We start from the raw sequence: 18,846 nt of genomic DNA on the forward strand, positions 1-18,846 counted from the left end.
TTCATTTCATTTGTAAAAAATTAAAATGCTTCTAATGTAAATTTCAGTACCTGTGATCTTGGTTCCTTCTTTGGTTTCAGCAGGAATGCCGACACCGTAGTCATTCTCTCCTGTCACTCTGAAATAATACACTTCTCCCTCTTTTAGGTTTGTTACTTTGTATGTCAGTCTGTGGCATGTGTCAGTCAACCTTGTCCAACCTTTCTTGCTGGCCTCTCGGAAATCAACAAGGTAGTTCTTGACTGGTCCTCCTCCTTCATTCTCAGGAGTATCCCAAGTCACAGTGGCAGATGTCTTGGTCACTTCCTTGACTTCCACAAAGGCAGGAGGTCCAGGTGAGTCCAGAACTCTAACACTAAGTGTCAGTGAGGAGGTCCCAGCAACACTGGACAAGGTGACGGTGTATTTTCCTGAGTCACTGCGAGTAGCTTTTTCTAAGGTGATGGAGGTGGATGTGTCTGTGGTGTCAATGACAGCACGTACTCTAAGGTCAATGTCAGGCTTTGTCCAAGTAACAGTGGGAATAGGCTTGCCTCTGAAAGGCACTGTCATAGTAAATGAGCTTCCATCTTTCACAATAAGAGTTTTCCTCATCTCATTGCTGATGTCAAAGACTGGTTCCTCTTCTCTTTCTTTAGCTATCTGCTTGTCCGACTCTGGACTGGACTCACTGACTCCAATTTTGTTAATGGACTTGACAACAAATACATATTCAGCCCCAGGAGTCAGTCCCACCACAGTAAACTCTGTGTTCTTGGTGTTCTGGACTCCAATCATCCATTCATCATCTAATGTATTTCTGTATTCCACTCTGTAACCAGTCACAGGTGCCCCACCATCAAACAGTGGTTTATTCCATGTCAAAGTGACAGTGGCCTTTGTGGAGTCTATGATTTTAGGTTTAGGAGGAGGTGAGGGCAGGAACTGTGGGTCTTCAGCCTTAATGAGTGGGCATGGGACACTAGGAGCACTGAGGCCAGCAGCATTCTCTGCAAACACTCTGTATTCATACTCACAGCCATCACGCAGGTTAGAGGCTTTGACTCTGAGGTCATAAACAGGCTTTTTGTTGACACGGCACCAACGGAGGCCTGTCTTTTCTCTCTTCTCAATTACATAACCACAGATACTGCTGCCACCATCAGAAATTGGTCTTTCCCAACAGATTGTCATAGCCTCACTAGTAACTGAGGTGACCTCCACGTTAGTGGGGGCTGTAGGCACAGTGAATGGATCTATTGCCTTTACAGACTCACTCTCCAGAGCTTCTCCATCTCCATATTTGTTCACTCCCCTGACTCTAAAAATGTACTCATTTCCTTTCAGGAGTTTTGTAACTTTGCAGGTAGTTGCCTTCATGTCACCATGTACTAGGGTCCAGGCAAGGCGACTTGTCTCACGTTTCTCCACAATGTAGTGCATGATTTCGGCACCACCATTTTCCTGTGGAGGTCCCCATGATAAAGTGCATTTCTCTGCTGTGAGGCCAGACACTGCCAGTGGTCCTGATGCTGGTCCAGGTCTGTCCAGAACTTTACAGTTGACAGTCATTGAGCTTGTTCCACCTACATTATGCAAAGTCAGGGTATAAAGTCCAGAGTCCCTCCTAATAGTGTCTCTGACGATCAGTGTGGTCAAAAAGTTGGTGGAAGTAATTTCACACCTGCCCTTGGCCTCAATCTCCTTTCCATCCTTAGACCAGGAAACCACAGGGAGTGGACGCCCTGTGATTTCAGCATCAATTTTTATGATCTCTCCAGCTTTAATGACAATCAGGTTTCTGAATTTATCTTCCATGATAATAGATGGAGGGTCAACATCATCCTTTATAGTGACAGGACCAGTGTTTTCTGAAGGGACACTCATCATCTCAGCTGAATTCTTTGCAATAACATGGAAGTCATACTGGAAATCTTCTTTAAGGCCTGTGACATCAAAGTAGGTGTCTTGCACATTGGTGAAGTTGCACTTCAGCCAACGACCATTGGGAAGCTTTTTGCGCTCAACAATATATCCTGTAATTTTTACTCCACCATCATATTCAGGTGCATCCCAGAAGAGGGAAACTGAATTTCTGGTAATATTTGTAACTTTAAGGTTACGTGGAGACTCGCAAGGGTCCCTAGCAGCAACAGGTTCACTGGCTTTAGTGGATGGACCAATGCCAGCAATATTTTCAGCATAAACTCTAAATTGATAAAATAGGCCCTCCTCAATGCCACTCATCTTGAACATGTTTTCAGCCAGCAGACCTCTGTTGACTTTGGTCCACATGATGCTATTTTGGTCTTTACATTCAATATGATACCCAGTAACAGGGCTTCCACCATCACTGGCAGGCCTACCCCATACTACCAACATGCCAGTCTTGGTGGCATGAGAAACATGAAGATTGGTTGGAGGGCCAGGAGGCTCAAATGGATATTGGGCAATCACAGGAGAGGAGTCTATTGCAGAACTTTTGCCATAACGGTTCTCAGCTGCAACTCGGAATTGATATTCTGTGCCTTGCGTGAGTCGAGAAACCTTTATTGATGACCTTGCTACTGTAGCTGAGACGATTTGCCATGTAGTGGAGGTAGTGTCTCTTTTCTCCACTACATAGTTGTTAATCTGGCATCCACCATCATAGGTTGGAGGATCCCAGGACAGAGAGATAAAGTCAGCACTCACCTCATCCACCTTGATGTTGCTGGGTGGTCCAGGTTTGTCTAGAATTACCACTAAAATTTCGGCAGTCTTGGTGCCAATTGAATTAGTCAGTGCAATCTCATATCTCCCAACATCCTCTTTGGTTGCATCTTTGATGACAACCTTGGAAGAGGTCCTGGAATTCACAACATTTACCCTGGTGGTCTGCTTCAACACCTGGCCATCCTTCTTCCAGGACACCTCAGGCTGAGGTCTGCCCTTGAAGGGAACATCAATCTTCAAGTCATCTCCTGCTTTTACACTGTATGTGTTGAACAGCAAGTTGATTATGGGTTCCATTGTAGTGTCCTTTACTACCACAGGTGTAGCTAAGGGTTTGGCATCACTCCTACCCTTATCATTCATGGCAATGACCCTGAAGGAGTATTCCTCACCTGTTGTGAGTCCATCAATTGTTGCTTCAAGTGCTTTGGCTTCACTGCACACTGTCCATTTGTCATCTCCTTTAGGCTGCATCTCCACAATATAATTAGTGATTTTGCTACCTCCATCGTGATCAGGTTTCTCCCATGAAAGAGCGACAGTATGACGAGTCACATCAACCACAACAATCTTACCAGGAGGTAAAGGAGCCTCTGATACCTTGACCTGGTCTGTGGTAGCAGGCAGACCTACTCCCAGCTCATTAACAGCCAGCACACGGAAAGAGTATCTGCCCCCCTCTTGTAGATCAGAAATAATGAATGAGTTCCTCACACAGTTGGTGCAAACACTTGTGAAAGCCATTCGTTTTTGCTCTCTCTTCTCCACAATATAGTGGGATATCTTAGTTCCACCATCAATTAAAGGAGGTTCCCAGGAAAGGGAGACAGAATTTCTTTTTACATCCTTTACTTGCAAGTTAACTGGAGCACTGGGCGAGTCCAAAACTCTAACATTGATAAAGGCTGATTTAGATCCTTTAAGGTTCTCAAGAGTGAGTGTGTATTTGCCTGTATCAAATCTGTCAACATTCTCAATCACCAGCATTGTGAAAGAACTTGTGACTTCAATTTGAGAACGTTCATTTAGAATGCCATCAGCCTTAGACCATTTAACCTCAGGCTCAGGCTTTCCTCTGATGGTCACAAAGAGACGCAGAGTGGCAGTGGCACGAACATTGACCATTTTTCTCAGATCTGCATCTAGCTCAATTTCAGGAGCCTCAAGCTTCTCTGCAGCAATAACTGACCCAGGTAGATCCACATGTTCCCCTACTCCTTCACAGTTGATAGCACAGATACGGAAGTTGTACTCAACATTTTCTTTAAGTTTCTTTACAGTGTAGTGAGTGTCTTGAGCACCAGTTGGAGGTGTGCAAACAATCCATTCATCATCTCCTGCTTCCTTCCTTTCAACAACATATCCAATAATATTTGCCCCACCATCATAGATGGGCCTGGACCAGGAAAGGGAAACTGTGGTGCTTGAATGCTCAGTGACCTTAGGGTTACTTGGGGGTCCTGGAGGATAAATTGCATCACATGCCTTGATGTACTGTGTTGGTGAACTAGGCTTTCCAACACCAGCAGCGTTTTCAGCTGACACCCTGAATTCATAGGAGTGGCCCTCTGTAAGTCCAGTGCACCGGAATCTCAGATCAGTCAGCCTCTTCTTGTTGCACTTGGTCCATCTAACACCATCCTTATCACGTTTTTCAAGTATGTATCCTTCGATCTCTGCTCCTCCATTAATATTGGGCCTTTCCCAGGTAAGTACAATTGAATCCCTGGTGATGGCACTGGCTTCAGGAGTTGAGGGGGCACTGGGAGTTGTGAATGGATTGCGAGCAATGACAGGCTCAGATTCTAAAGGTTCTCCTACACCATATTTATTCACAGCAGTGACTCTGAATATATATTCATTTCCTGGGAGCAGTTTTGTAATTTTGTAACTAATAGCCTGAATCTTTGGCTCAACCACGGTCCATGACAAACGACTTGTCTCTCGCTTTTCAATGATATAGTGAGAGATGCTAGCTCCACCATCATGTGAGGGATGATTCCAATGCAAATAACATTTTTCAGCTGTGACTCCTTTGACTTCTAATGGACCATCTGGAGGACCAGGTCTGTCCAGAACCTTTACATTAACTGGTATGATTTTAATCCCACCCACATTTAAAAGTTTGAGCACAAAATGACCACTATCCACTCTGATGCAGTCCTTTACGGTCAGTATAGTACGAGTTAGTGTAGTCTTGATCTCCATTCTTGGTGTGGCTTTGTCAATTTCCTTTCCATCCTTCAACCATGTGACCTCTGGTAGAGGTTTACCGGAGTAGTCTGCATCAATGACCAATGTCTCATCAGCACGAACAACAGTCAAATCCTTGAATTTAGAATCCATGGTGGCATCTGGAGCCTCAATGTCATCTTTAGCTGTAATGGCTCCTGTGCCCTCAGATGGGCAACTGAAAATGCCAGCAGCATTTCTGGCAATAATTCTAAATTCATAAACACAATTTTCAGTGAGACCAGTGAGTGTGAACTGGGTATCAGTGATGCTAGTGAAACTGGCCTTCATCCAGCGAGTATCTGGGTGCTTCTTTCTTTCAATCACGTAGCCAGTGATTGCGCTACCTCCATCATACTGGGGTCTGGTCCACTGAAGTGTAATATGATTTCTGGTAATTTCAATGGCCTCAGGAGTGCCTGGTGGGTCACATGGGTCCCTGGCTACTGCACTATCAGAGATTTTACTAGCTGGGCTGAGGCCTGCAATGTTCTCAGCATAAAGTCTGAATTCATATTCAATACCTTCTTCCAATTCTGTAGTCTTGAATCGTGTATCTGCGATTAGAAGTTTGTTTAATTTTGTCCATAAAAGGCTGTTCTTTTCCTTTCGCTCCAGGTGATACCCGAGAATTGGGCTGCCCCCATTGTTAGTTGGAGGTTTCCATTCGACAACCATTCCATCCTTGGTTGCAGCTGTAATAATTGGTGCTCCTGGGGCTGCAGGCTCGCTAAATGGATATTTGGCTACAACAGCAGAGGACACAATCGGTGAACTCTTTCCATACCTGTTCTCTGCTGATACTCTGAACTGATATTCAACACGGGTCTTCAAATTGGTGACTTTGATGGTTGACCTGGCAATTGTTGCAGAAACAATCTGCCACACTGTGGTGGTTGTGTCTCTCTTTTCCACAATATAATTGTTGATCTGACAGCCTCCAGTGTACTCTGGTGGCTCCCAGGATAGAACAACATAGTTGGAGCTCACCTCCTCAATCTTTACTGGGCCTGTAGGGGGTCCAGGTTTGTCAAGAATTATGACAGTAATCTCCTCTGTAGATGTTCCAATGCTGCTGGTGGCAGTGATGGTGTATTTGCCAGAATCTTCTTTATTTGCATCTTTGATAATCAGCTTAGTGGATGATGGTGTGCTTGACACGTTTATTCTTGTTGTCTCTTTCAGGGTTTGTCCTGCCTTCTTCCATTCAACTTTGGGAACAGGGCGTCCCAATACTGGAATCTCAATTTTTAGGTCTTCACCTTGTTGTAAACTGTATGTATTGAATCTCATTTTAAGCATGGGCTCAACGGTCACATCTTTAGCAATAACTGGTGAAACAAGAGGTCTGGGGTCACTTTTTCCCTTCTCATTAAAGGCGGACACTCTGAATAGGTACTCATGTCCTGTACTGAGGCCTAAGACGATGCCCTCACAGGTTTTGGTTGTGGCAGCTACAACCCATTCTTCTGAGCCTGCAGGTTGCATCTCAATGTAGTAGCCAATTATTCTGCTGCCCCCATCGTGAACTGGCTTCTCCCAGGAAAGTGAAACAGTGGTTTTTGTTACTTCAGTTAAATTTACCTTACCCACAGGTAAGGGTGGCTCAGATGTTTTGACAGATTCTTCTGTCTCAACTGCCTGTCCAACACCAAACTCATTTTCAGCTAAAACTCTAAAATAGTAGATTGTTCCCTCTGTGAGACCAGTGATACGGTAGCTTGTCTTTGTGCATTTGCTGTCCACATTAGAGTACACATTCCTGGTGGACTCACGTTTTTCAACTAGATAATTCTTTATCCTGGAACCACCATCAATAACAGGAGGTTCCCAGGTCAAAGTGACACTTTCCCTCTTTATGTCTTTTACTTGTAGATTTAAAGGAGCACCTGGTGTATCCAGAACTTTAACAGACACAAAAGCAGATTTGCTGCCAGCACTATTTTCTAATTTAAGGATATATTTCCCAGCATCAAATTTGTCACATATATCAATAGAGAGCTGTGTGTAATCTTCACCCTTTTCAATCAGAACTTTACTTGGCAACTCAGCATCCTCCTTTGCCCAGTTTATTTCAGGAATGGGACGACCCTTAAAAGGAATGCAGATTCTCATTGAGCCTCCTGCACGAACAACTATTCCCTTTCTGAGCTCAGAATTCAGAATCATCTCTGGAGGATCAATCTTATCCATAGGTATCACAACTCCCTGGATCTCTGTTGGTTCACCAACACCAACTTTATTGATCGCGCAGATGCGCACTTTGTATTCTTGGTGCTCTGTCAAGTTTTTAATAGTTAACTTTGTATCATTTACTCCAGTAGATGGTGTGCATACAATCCAATCCTCTTCATCAGCTTTGGTAATTTCAACAGCATATCCCTGAATTTCACAACCACCATCATAAATGGGCCTATGCCAAGCTAAACTAATGGAGTTCTTTGTAGTGTCAACCACATGAGCATTGGTGGGAAAGCCTGGTTCAAAGGTAGGATCGCAGGCTTTAATGTAGGCTGTAGGTGGGCTTGGCTGGCCCACTCCAGCTGCATTTTCAGCAGATACCCTGAACTCAAATTCATGGTCCTCAGTGAGTCCTGTTACTCTAAAACGAAGGTCTGTCACTCTGCGTTTATTGCACTTGGTCCACCGCACTCCAGCTCTGTCTCTCTTCTCAACAATGTAACCAGACACATCACTTCCACCTGTGGTTTCAGGGCGGTTCCAACAAATTGTCATGGAATCCCTGGTAATGTTAGTGACCTCAAGGTCATAAGGTGAGCCCGGAGGAACAAAGGGATTTCTCATTATGACTGGTTCTGACTCAAGAGGTTCACCCACTCCATATTTGTTTACAGCCATAACTCTGAAGATGTACTCATTACCTTTCAACAATTTGGTAACTTTAAACATTGTAGCTCCACAATCACTGGAGACCACAGTCCATGCCAAGCGACTAGTTTCTCTCTTTTGAATAATATAGTGAGAAATGCTAGCTCCTCCATCATGCCTTGGTGGCAGCCATGACAATGAGCATTTCTCCTCAGTAACATTGCTGACTGTAAAAGGTCCCTCTGATGGACCTGGTCTGTCCAGAACCTTCACACTGAATGGGACGGTCTTAGTTCCAGCAACATTTGTTAGAACCAGCGTGTACTGTCCACCATCCACTCTGATAACATCCTTCACAACAAGCAAAGCTTTAGAATCTGTGTTCTTGATCTCAGTTCTTGCTGAATTTTCAACTTCAGTGCTTCCCTTGAACCACTGAACTGTTGGGATGGGTTTGCCTTCCACACTGGCCTCCAGACTGAATGTTTCTCCAGCATTAATAACAAGGGTCTGATTGTACTTGGGATCAGTTTCACTCTTTGGTGGTTCAACTTCATCCTTAGCTGTAATGGATCCTGTGGTTTCAGAAGGCTTGCTGACAGCACCAGCTGCATTCCTTGCGATCACCCGGAAGTCATATTTGTTATCCTCTGTAAGACCAGTAACTGTGAATTCATACTCAATAATGTTTGCAAAGCTTGCCTTCATCCATTTTCCCTCAGGGAGATCACGTTTCTCTACAACATAGCCAGTTATGAGGCTTCCACCATCATATTGCGGGGGTGTCCACCTCAGCTTTACAGAGTGCCTGGTTACAATCACAGCCTCAGGACGGCCAGGAGGATCACATGGGTCACGGGCTACATAAACCTCAGACACCTTACTGCATTTTCCAATGCCGACTATGTTCTCACCATAAACTCTGTATTCATACTCAATACCTTCCTCAAGTGGAGTGGACTTGAATTTGCAATCTTGGATGAGCATTTTGTTGATCTTGGTCCATAAAATACTGTTCTTTTCCTTTCTTTCTAAATGATAGCCCAAAATGGCACTTCCTCCATCAGATGGAGGCTTATGCCACTCAACTACCATATAATCTTTAGTGTATGAGGACACAAATGGTGTACCTGGAGGGCCAGGTTCCTGGAATGGATACTGTGCAACAACAGGTGCGGAATCGATAGCATAACTCTTTCCATATCTATTTTCAGCAAAGATTCTGAACTGGTATTCACCACCTGTCTTCAAATTTGATACTTTCAGTGTGGTTCTAGCAACAGTGGCAGATACAACCATCCAATTAGTTGTAGTTGTGTCTCTCTTCTCCACTACATAGTTGGAGATTGGACAGCCACCTGTGTATATGGGCGGTTCCCAATTAAGCGTGACACTCTCTGCACTGACATCTTCAATCTTGACGGGGCCTGTGGGTGGACCTGGTTTATCCAGGGTTATTACTTCAATTGTGGCATCCTTGGAACTAAGGGTATTGGCAACATTGATATTGTACATCCCTCCATCCTCTCTGGTAGCTTCCTTAATGGTTAGAGTTGTATGATGCGCTGTGTCAGTGACATTTACTCGGGTGGTTTGTTTAAGAGCAGCTCCATCCTTGATCCAGGTGATGGTTGGTTTGGGGTGACCAGCAATTCTGACCTCTATCTTAAGATCATACCCCACCTGGACACTATAGGAACTCAACTTGGGTCTAACAGAAGGCTCAATGACAAGATCCTTTGCCACAACAGAATGAGCCAGTTGTCTTGGGTCACTTTTTCCTTTTTCATTTACAGCAACAACTCTGAACTGATATTCCTCTCCATTGAGAAGGTTGCTTACTATCGTCTCCAGGCCTTTTACACTGGCACACAGAGACCAAGTCTCACTGTCCTTAGGAGCAACTTCTACTTCATAATAACTGATTCTACTGCCACCATCATGTTCAGATTTTTCCCATGTTAAAGTCACTGTGCTACGAGTGACATCAACAACAGTAACCTTACCAGGTGGTTGAGGTTTCTCAGATATTTTAATTGGATCAAGAGTCTTAGCTTGGAGACCAACACCATACTCATTCTCTGCTAAAACCCTGAAGAAAAAGATTCCACCTTCAGGAAGAGGCTCAACTTTCCATGACATCTTGTTGCAGGTGACTATGGGAGAGTAAACTTTCCTGGTACTCTCACGCTTTTCAACAATGTATTGTTTAATCTTTGAACCACCATCAAGAAGTGGAGGCTCCCATGAGAGTGTGACAGAATTCTTGGTAATTTCTTTCACCATAAAGTTAGTTGGTGGACTAGGGGAGTCCAGAACCCTGACACTTATAAATACTGACTTGACTCCACTAGCATTCTCTGCAGTTAATGTGTACTTTCCACTGTCAAATCTGTCAACATTCTCAATGACAAGTGAAGCATAGCTTCCTGTATTGTCAATCTGGGCAGTTTCTTTAATCTCACCATCTGCCTTGCCCCATTTCACTTCAGGAGCAGGTCGACCTTTCACAGGTACATACAATCTTAGAGTACTTGCTGCTCTGATGTTGATCATTTTTCTCATATCAGCATCTAATTCAAGGTCAGGAGCCTCAAGTTTCTCCTCTAGAAGAATTTTTCCAGGTATATCAGCATGTTCACCAACTCCTACTTTGTTGATTGCACAGACTCTGAACTGGTACTCATGCTTCTCCAACAGTTTTTTCACTGTGAATTTAGTGTCTGTTATCCCAGCAGAAGGAGTGCACATAAACCACTCATCAGAGGCTACATCACATGCTTCAACAATGTAACCCTGAATCTCACAGCCACCATCATAGATGGGTTTGCCCCATGCAAGAGACACAGTGGATCTAGAGGTGTCAACCAACTTGGGATTGTTTGGTGGGCCTGGCTTGAAAATGGGATCAAGGGCTTTGTAGTACACTGTTGGTGTGCTAGGTGTGCCAATACCAGCAGCATTCTCAGCAGCAACTCTGAACTCATAGCTATGGTTTTCAAGCAGTCCTGTTACTCTGAAGCGTAGCTCAGTCACATTGCGCTTGTTGCATCTTGTCCATCTAACACCATCTTTGTCACGTTTCTCAACAACATAACCTTGGATCAGACTACCACCATCACTGACGGGTCTCTCCCAGGTCACAACCATGGAGTCCTTTGTAATTGTGGAAACATCTATTTCAGTTGGAGGGCTTGGAGTGACAAATGGATTTTTGGCAATCATTGGTTCAGATTCTAAAGGCTCACCAATACCATATTTGTTGACTGGGATTACTCTAAAGATGTACTCGTTATTAGGAAGAAGTTTAGTGATTTTTAAATTCAATGTTTGAACTTTTTGGTCAACTACAGTCCACACAAGTCTGCTGGTTTCCCTCCTCTCAACAATGTAATGTGAAACATCATTACCTCCGTCTTGCAAGGGGGGTTTCCAGGAAATTGAGCATTTCTCACTGGTGACCCCATAGACAGCGATAGGGCCCTCAGGTGGACCTGGTCTGTCCAAGACCTTAACAGTAATGTTGACAGTTTTCTCTCCTCCAACATTTTTCACTAGCAATGTGTATTGACCTCCGTCAACACGAATGGCTTCCTTGACAGTTAGACAAGTTGTAAAGTCTGTATTATGGATCTCTAAACGAGCTGCTTCTGTAATCTCTTTGTTCTCTTTCAGCCAGTGTACAGAGGGCACAGGCTTCCCATGCACTGCAGCCTCAAGTCTAAATGTTTCTCCAGCATTTACAACCACAACTTGTGAGTATTTAGCCTCCAAATCAATTTTTGGTGGATCAACCTCATCCTTGGCAGTGATAGTTCCAGTAGAATCAGATGGCTGACTGAAAACACCTGCTGCATTTCTTGCAATGACGCGGAACTCATAAGTCTGATCCTCAGTAAGTCCAGTGACAACAAATTCAGTCTCAATAATGTTGGCAAAACTGGCCTTCATCCAACGGCCACTAGCTTCTTTTTTCTCAACAACATAACCTGTGATTTTGATACCACCATCATATTCAGGTTTGCTCCATCTCAATGTCACTTGGTTTCTTGTTACAATGACAGCTTCTGGTTTTCCTGGTCTGTCACAAGGATCTCTGGCCACTTGCATTTCATTCACTTTGCTGGCTTTGCTGAGGCCTACTATGTTTTCTGCATAGACTCTGAACTCATACTCAATGCCTTCCTCAAGACCAATAGCTTTAAATCTAGTCTCTGGAATGAGCTGTTTGTTCTGTTTCACCCACAGAATACTGTTTCTCTCTTTAAGTTCTAAGTGATAGCCCAAAATTTTGCTTCCGCCATCATTGCTAGGTTTTTCCCATACAATAACCATGCTCTCCTTAGTGACTGACTGAACTACAACAGAACGTGGTGAACTAGGCACTTCAAATGGATACTGAGCTACAATGTTATCAGAAAGTAGGAAAGAAGACTTTCCATATCTATTTTCAGCAGCTATTCTAAATTGGTATTCAGACCCAGTCTTTAGACGAGCTGCTTTGATAGTTGTTCTGGCTACAGTAGCTGAGACAATCTGCCAGTTTGTTGTTGATGTGTCTCTCTTCTCTACAATATAATTATTGATTGTACAGCAACCATCATGCTGTGGTGGATTCCAAGATAAGACTATACTGTCAGCAGTCACTTCATCCAGTTTGATTGGACCAATTGGAGGACCAGGTTTATCTAGGACAACAACACTGACATCTGTTATAGTTTCTCCAACTGTGTTGGTCAGTTTTATGGTATATGTGCCAACATCATCTCTGCAAGCTTCCTTAATAATTAGAAGAAGGTTTTTGTCAGATGCCTCAGCATTTACTCTTGTTGTTTCCTTGAGAACAACACCATCTTTGAGCCAAGTTGCTGTAGCCTTTGGACAAGCAACATATGGAACATCAATCTTGAGATCATCTCCAGCCAGCACACTGAATGTGTTGAAAATTAGTTTGAAAGTTGGTGGGATTATCAGATCTTTAGCCACCACAGGCACACTGAGAGGACGTGGATCACTAACACCTTTTTCATTAGTGGCCAAAACACGGAACATATACTCCTCTCCCTGTGTAAGTCCAGTTACTTGAACCTCGTTTGTCTTCACCACCGTAACCTGGGTCCATTTCTCACTTCCTTTACCCTGCATCTCAACAATATATCCTGTAATTCTGCTTCCACCATCATGGTCTGGCTTTTCCCAAGACAGCATGACGCTAGTACCAGTAACTTCACGAAGGGATACTTTCCCTGGTGGTAGAGGCTTCTGTGATGCTTTAATTGGTTCAGTGGTCTCTACTGGGAGACCAACTCCAAATTCATTTTCAGCCAGGATTCTAAAGAAGTACATTTTCCCTTCTTCTAGGTCTCCAACTTTCCAACTAGACTTATGACAACTGGCACAAACAGTTGAGTAGGCTTTCCTGGTTGACTCACGTTTCTCCACAATGTAGCTAAGGATTCTGGAGCCCCCATCTATGAGAGGTGCATCCCAAACTAGAGAAGCAGAGTCTCTAGTGGCCTCCTTGACAATCAGATTCTGGGGTGCTCCAGGAGTATCTAGAACTCTGACATTAACAAAGGCTGTCCTAATACCTGAGGCATTTTCTGCTGTCACCAAGTATTTGCCTCCATCAAATCTGTCAACATTGTCTATCTGAAGAGTTGTGAATGAGGGGGTGATTTCAATGTTTGCTTTGTCAAGAGATTCTCCATGCTCTCTTGACCATTTTATTTCAGGTGCTGGTCTGCCCTTGATGGGGACAAAGAGTCTAAGTGTGCTGCAGGCCCTGATGCAAACTACTTTACGTAACTCTGCTCCAAGTTCAATTTCTGGGGGAAGCAGCCTGTCTTCAGCTTTAGGGGTTCCAGGAACAGCACCAGGCTCACCCACTCCTTCACAATTGGTGGCACAGATGTTGATTTTATACTCTTGATTTTCTTTTAAATTAGTGATGGTAAAGGAAGTGGCTGTCCATCCCTTCTTAGGAGTATGGATTGTCCACTCATCCTCCTCAGGCAAACAGGTCTCCACAATGTAACCAGTGATTTCAGAACCACCATCGTAGACAGGTTTGTTCCAGGCAACTGTAATAGAAGATTTTGTGGCATCCAACAATCTTGGATTTCCTGGAGGTCCAGGCTGGAAAATTGTGTCTACTGCTTTGTAAAATGCACTAGAAGGACTAGGCTGGCTTAGACCAGCATTATTTTCAGCAAGAACTCTGAATTCATACTCATGTCCTGGTGTGAGACCAGAGGCCTTGAACCGCAAGTCAGTAACAGTTCTCTTATTGCACTTCACCCAACGTAGGCCAGTCTTATCTCTTCTCTCAATTATGAATGTGTTGATTCTACTGCCTCCATCATGCTCAGGGCGCTCCCAGCAGACAACCATTGAGTCTTTGGTAATAGTGGTGACTTCAGGCTGTGTTGGTGGGTCACTAGGACCATAAGGATTGGCACAAATTATTGATTCTGACTCCAGAGGTTCACCCACACCATACTTGTTAACTGCCATCACTCTGAAAATGTATTCATTGCCCTTAAGAAGCTTGGTGACTTTGAACCTGTTTGCTTGGAGATCTGTAGCCACATTTGTCCATGCTAACCTACTGGTTTCCCGTCTCTGTATGATAAAGTACTCAATTTTGGCACCCCCATCATGTGTTGGATGCAGCCAATTAAGAACACATTTCTCTGCAGTCACATCTGAAACAGTGAGGGAATCCGGTGGTCCGGGTCTGTCAAGTACTTTAACATTGAAAGTGAACTTGGCAAAACCACCAGGATTGCTGGCAGTCAGGGTGAAAGCTCCACCGTCCCTCCTGAGAGAATCTTTATTGATTAGAGTTGTGTAAAAGTCAGATGTTTTTATTTCTAGTTTGCCAGTATCCTCCAGCTCCTTTCCTTCCTTAGTCCACACCAGCGAAGGAATTGGCCTACCAGTCACACTTGCTTCCAGTTTAAACACCTCTCCCGCCATTACCACAACATTGCTACTATACAATGCATCCACATTTAGCCTGGGTTCTTCAATATCATCCCTGCACATGATTGCCTCTGATGGCTGAGATGGAGCACTAACAGCACCTGCAGAGTTTCGAGCAAACACACGGAATTCATAGGTTGTATCTTCAGTCAGACCACTGACTGTATACATGGTTTCTAGAATGTTGTTGAAATTTGCTTTGAGCCAGCGCCCATTAGGTGTCTCTCTTCTTTCTACGGTATATCCTGTAATGGAAAATCCTCCATCACCTTCAGGTTTTGTCCAAGACAGTGTCACCTCATGTCTAGTGATATTCAATGCCACAGGTTTGCCTGGTGATTCAACTGGATCCAAAGCATATATAGACTCAGACGGTTTGCTAGGTTTGCTTAGACCAGCCATGTTTTCAGCGATCACGCGAAATTCATATGCTATGCCATCAACAAGACATGTTGATTTGAAGATGTTTCCAACAACAAGAGATTTGCTGATCCTCTGCCACAGAATGCTGTTTTTCTCTTTTCTGTCTACGTGATAGCCAAGAATGGGACTGCCTCCATCAGAAGATGGCTCATTCCAACTAATAGTCATAGAATCTTTATTGAAAGATGTAACCACAGGAGCAACTGGTTGTCCTGGTACATCAAATGGATAGGCAGCCAACACTGATTCAGAGACGATGCATGGTCCTATGCCATATCTGTTCTGAGCCTTGACACGGAACTGATATAGGGTTCCAGTAGTGAGTCTTGCTGCCTTGAATGTAGTACGAATAACTGTAGCTGCCAACTCTACCCATGAAGTGCCAGTAGTCTCTCGCATCTCAACAATATAGTTGTTAATGGGAACACCTCCATCGTTCTCCGGTGCATCCCAGGACATAATGACATAATCACATGAGACCTCTTCTAGTTTGATTGGACCAGTAGGAGGACCTGGAATGTCATGAACCAAAACTGTGATGGTCTCTGTCACTGTACCAAGCATGTTTTTTCCTGTCATGGAATACTGGCCACCATCAGTTCTTTTAATTTCATTTATGTTGAGAATAGTTGAAGTTGATGTGGTTTCAGTGTTGATTCTTTGTGTCTCCTTCAAGACAAAGTCTCCCTTCTTCCATGAAACCAAAGGCCTGGGTTTTCCGAGTACTGGAATCTCTACCTTCACACGATCGCCTGCCTTGGCAATTACAGTACTCTGGTAGACCCCTCTCAGGTCAAATGATGGAGCAGATGTGTGTTCCTTGATTATTGCTGGTCTGCTCTCACGGGGATTGCTCCTGCCTGATGCATTGACGGCCATTATACGGAAGGTGTATTCAGCACCCTCAACCAAATCTGTAACAGTGTAATCTAGAGCTTTGATGGTGGCCATGTGGACCCACTGATCTGTGTCCTTCTTCTGAGCTTCAATGACATAGCCAGTAATCAAGCTTCCACCATCTTGGAGAGGCTTGGTCCATACAAGGCTTGCGCTGTCAGAGGTCACATCAGTGACATACAAGTTTTCAGGTGCAGAAGGGGCCTGGGACACTCTTATTGGCTCCGGAGTTTCAGCAGGTTCACCAACACCCAGGTCATTTTCAGCAGAGACACGAAAGAAATAGTAAGCTCCTTCCTCAAGGTCTTGAAATTTAAAGGAACACTTTTGCCATGTGGTGCTGAGCACTGTGTATGCCTTCTTAGTGGCCTCTTTCTTCTCAATTATGTAGTTATGAATTTTTGAACCCCCATCAATTATGGGTATTTCCCACTGGAGTGTTATGCTGTTCTTGGTGATTTCTCGTGGTTTGAGGTTGACTGGTGGTCCTGGTGTGTCCAGAACCTTAACATTAACAAAGCCAGTCCTCTTGCCAGCAACATTCTCTAGACAGAGCTGATACTTTCCAGCATCATATCTTGTGCAGTCAGGAATAACAAGCAGAGTGTAAGACTCGGTTGAGTCAATTTGAGCACGTGTTTTCAAGTTGGAATTTTCTTTGCTCCAAGTGACCTCAGGAATAGGGCGACCCTTGATGGGAATAAATATACGGATTGAAGCGCGACACTTGACCACCAAAGTTTTCCTGAGTTCAGCATCCAGCTCATAGTCTGGTGGTGTTTCCTGGTCCACCAGTTCAGTCAATTTCTCAACATCTGCAGGCTCACCAATTCCCTCAGAGTTTACAGCACTGACTCTGAAGTGGTATTTACTTCCCTTTTGAAGTTTACCAATAACATATTCAGTAATCTTCACAGGGTACTGTGTTTCTGTCTCCCAATCATCATGACCTTCCTTTTTATACTCAACAATGTATCCCTCCACTTCAAGACCACCATCATAATGGGGGCGTCCCCAAGCAAAGGTTGCTGTGGTTTTTGTGGTGTCTGTAATTCTGGGATTAGATGGAGGCCCAGGTGGATCTAAAAAAAATAAAGACACAAAAAAGAGGTTACAGAATTCCTCAAAATTATGTTATTTTAAAAGGAAACAATATTCCTTTTTTGGAAAATTGATCCGAATTGTTGCTTTACTTACATACAATATCCTTGGTCATCACTGGGTGTGATGGCTCACTTGGCTCCCCAAATCCAGCCTTATTCTCAGCTGTGACTCTAAACTCATACTCTACTCCCTCACTCAGACCTTGCACTTTGAAGCGCAGGTCAGGAACTGTCCTCTTACTGGCTCTCACCCATCTCATTCCTCTCCTCTCTTTCCTCTCCACACAATATCCTCTAATGTCACTTCCCCCATCCTGTACTGGTCTCTTCCATGAAATGGTGACAGCATTCCTACTGACATTATCAATTTCTGGGGTAGAGGGTGGACCTGGAGGGCCTGGGGAAATAAAACAATGATACACATTTTTACTAATCTCTCAGCCAAATTACAAATCTTTTCATAACAAATCAGAAATTTTTTGATTCAAAAATCTTGTGCAAATTAAAAAATGAAAAACTGTATATGAAAACTAATTAAACTTACGGTAACTGTCGATCATTTTGACTGGACCAGACTGGCTGGAGTCCCCGGTGCCATACTGGTTCACAGCAGACACTCTGAAGATGTATTCATTACCCTTAATTAGTTTACTTGCTATGTATCTGCAGTCCATGATATTTTCCGCAAGTTTTGTCCACTGCAGACGGCTGGTCTCTCTCTTCTCTAAAATGTAGGACTTGATGGAGCAGCCTCCATCCTCCTCTGGAGGAAGCCAGGTCAGAGTACACTTCTCTGCTGAAATATTACTGACTTCAACTGGACCTGGAGGTCCGGGCACATCAAGGACCTTCACTTTAATATGTTCTTCCTTTATACCAAAGGGATTGCTTGCAGTGATTTTGTAGTCTCCTGTGTTCTTCCTACTTGCGTACTTAATAGCCAAGGTGGAAGAGGTGGGGGTACTAGTGACAGTGACAATATCAGAGCTCTTGAACTCACGACCTCCCTTTGACCAGACAGCAGTGGGTGGAGGTTTGCCTACAATCTTGGAGGCTGTAATCACAATTGTGTCTCCTGCCCTGACTGATACACCATCCTTCATGTCTTGGTCAATAGTGATAGATGGGGGCTCTATAAAGAGAATAACAAGTTCCTCATAAATGTATATATCACTCTAATTAAAAGATCATATTTATTTAAAACCCAAGCATAAGATTTTCAAAAGTTGCAGTCACTTAAAATCATAACTTACTCAAACAAGTTCATTAGTAAGCTTACCATACTCATCCTTGCAGGTCAGCGACTCAGTCGACTCTGAGGGAACACTGATGGCACCAGCAGAATTCCTGGCCCTGATTCTAAACTGATACTGAGATCCTTCTGTCAAGTCAGTGACAGTGAAGGCACAGCCCTGAATGTTGACATGATTGGCCTTCATCCAGGTCTTTCCACCAAGCTCTAACTTCTCCACCATGTACCCAGTCAGCTTATAGCCACCATCATATTTTGGAGAAGTCCACATCAGAGTGACTGTGCTTCTGGTCACATTAATTACTTCAGGTTTGCCAGGTGGATCTGGCAAAGCACAAAACAAAATTAACGTTATAAATCATAACAAGGCTCTTTTGCCCAAATCATTTAGTTTTGCGACAAAAATGAATGCCTGTAGTAAAGTGTTTT

General features: G+C 43.8%; 1 protein-coding gene across 4 annotated transcripts in view; it reads right to left on the reverse strand.

Moving 5' to 3' along the window:
• The window catches only part of ttn.2 (titin, tandem duplicate 2), a 215,954-nt gene that overhangs the window by 30,203 nt on the left and 166,905 nt on the right, over positions 1–18,846 (reverse strand). For all 4 annotated transcript variants that reach the window (XM_070552978.1, XM_070552977.1, XM_070552976.1 and 1 more), the window contains 4 exons: positions 18,445–18,741; positions 17,710–18,297; positions 17,260–17,562; positions 51–17,144 (listed from right to left, as the gene is read on the reverse strand). In XM_070552978.1, the coding sequence (XP_070409079.1) occupies positions 51–17,144; positions 17,260–17,562; positions 17,710–18,297; positions 18,445–18,741 (18,282 nt within the window). The remainder of the gene's footprint in view (positions 1–50; positions 17,145–17,259; positions 17,563–17,709; positions 18,298–18,444; positions 18,742–18,846) is intronic.

This window comes from Nothobranchius furzeri, chromosome 7, assembly GCF_043380555.1.
Source record: "Nothobranchius furzeri strain GRZ-AD chromosome 7, NfurGRZ-RIMD1, whole genome shotgun sequence".
Taxonomy (NCBI): Eukaryota; Metazoa; Chordata; class Actinopteri; order Cyprinodontiformes; family Nothobranchiidae; genus Nothobranchius; species Nothobranchius furzeri.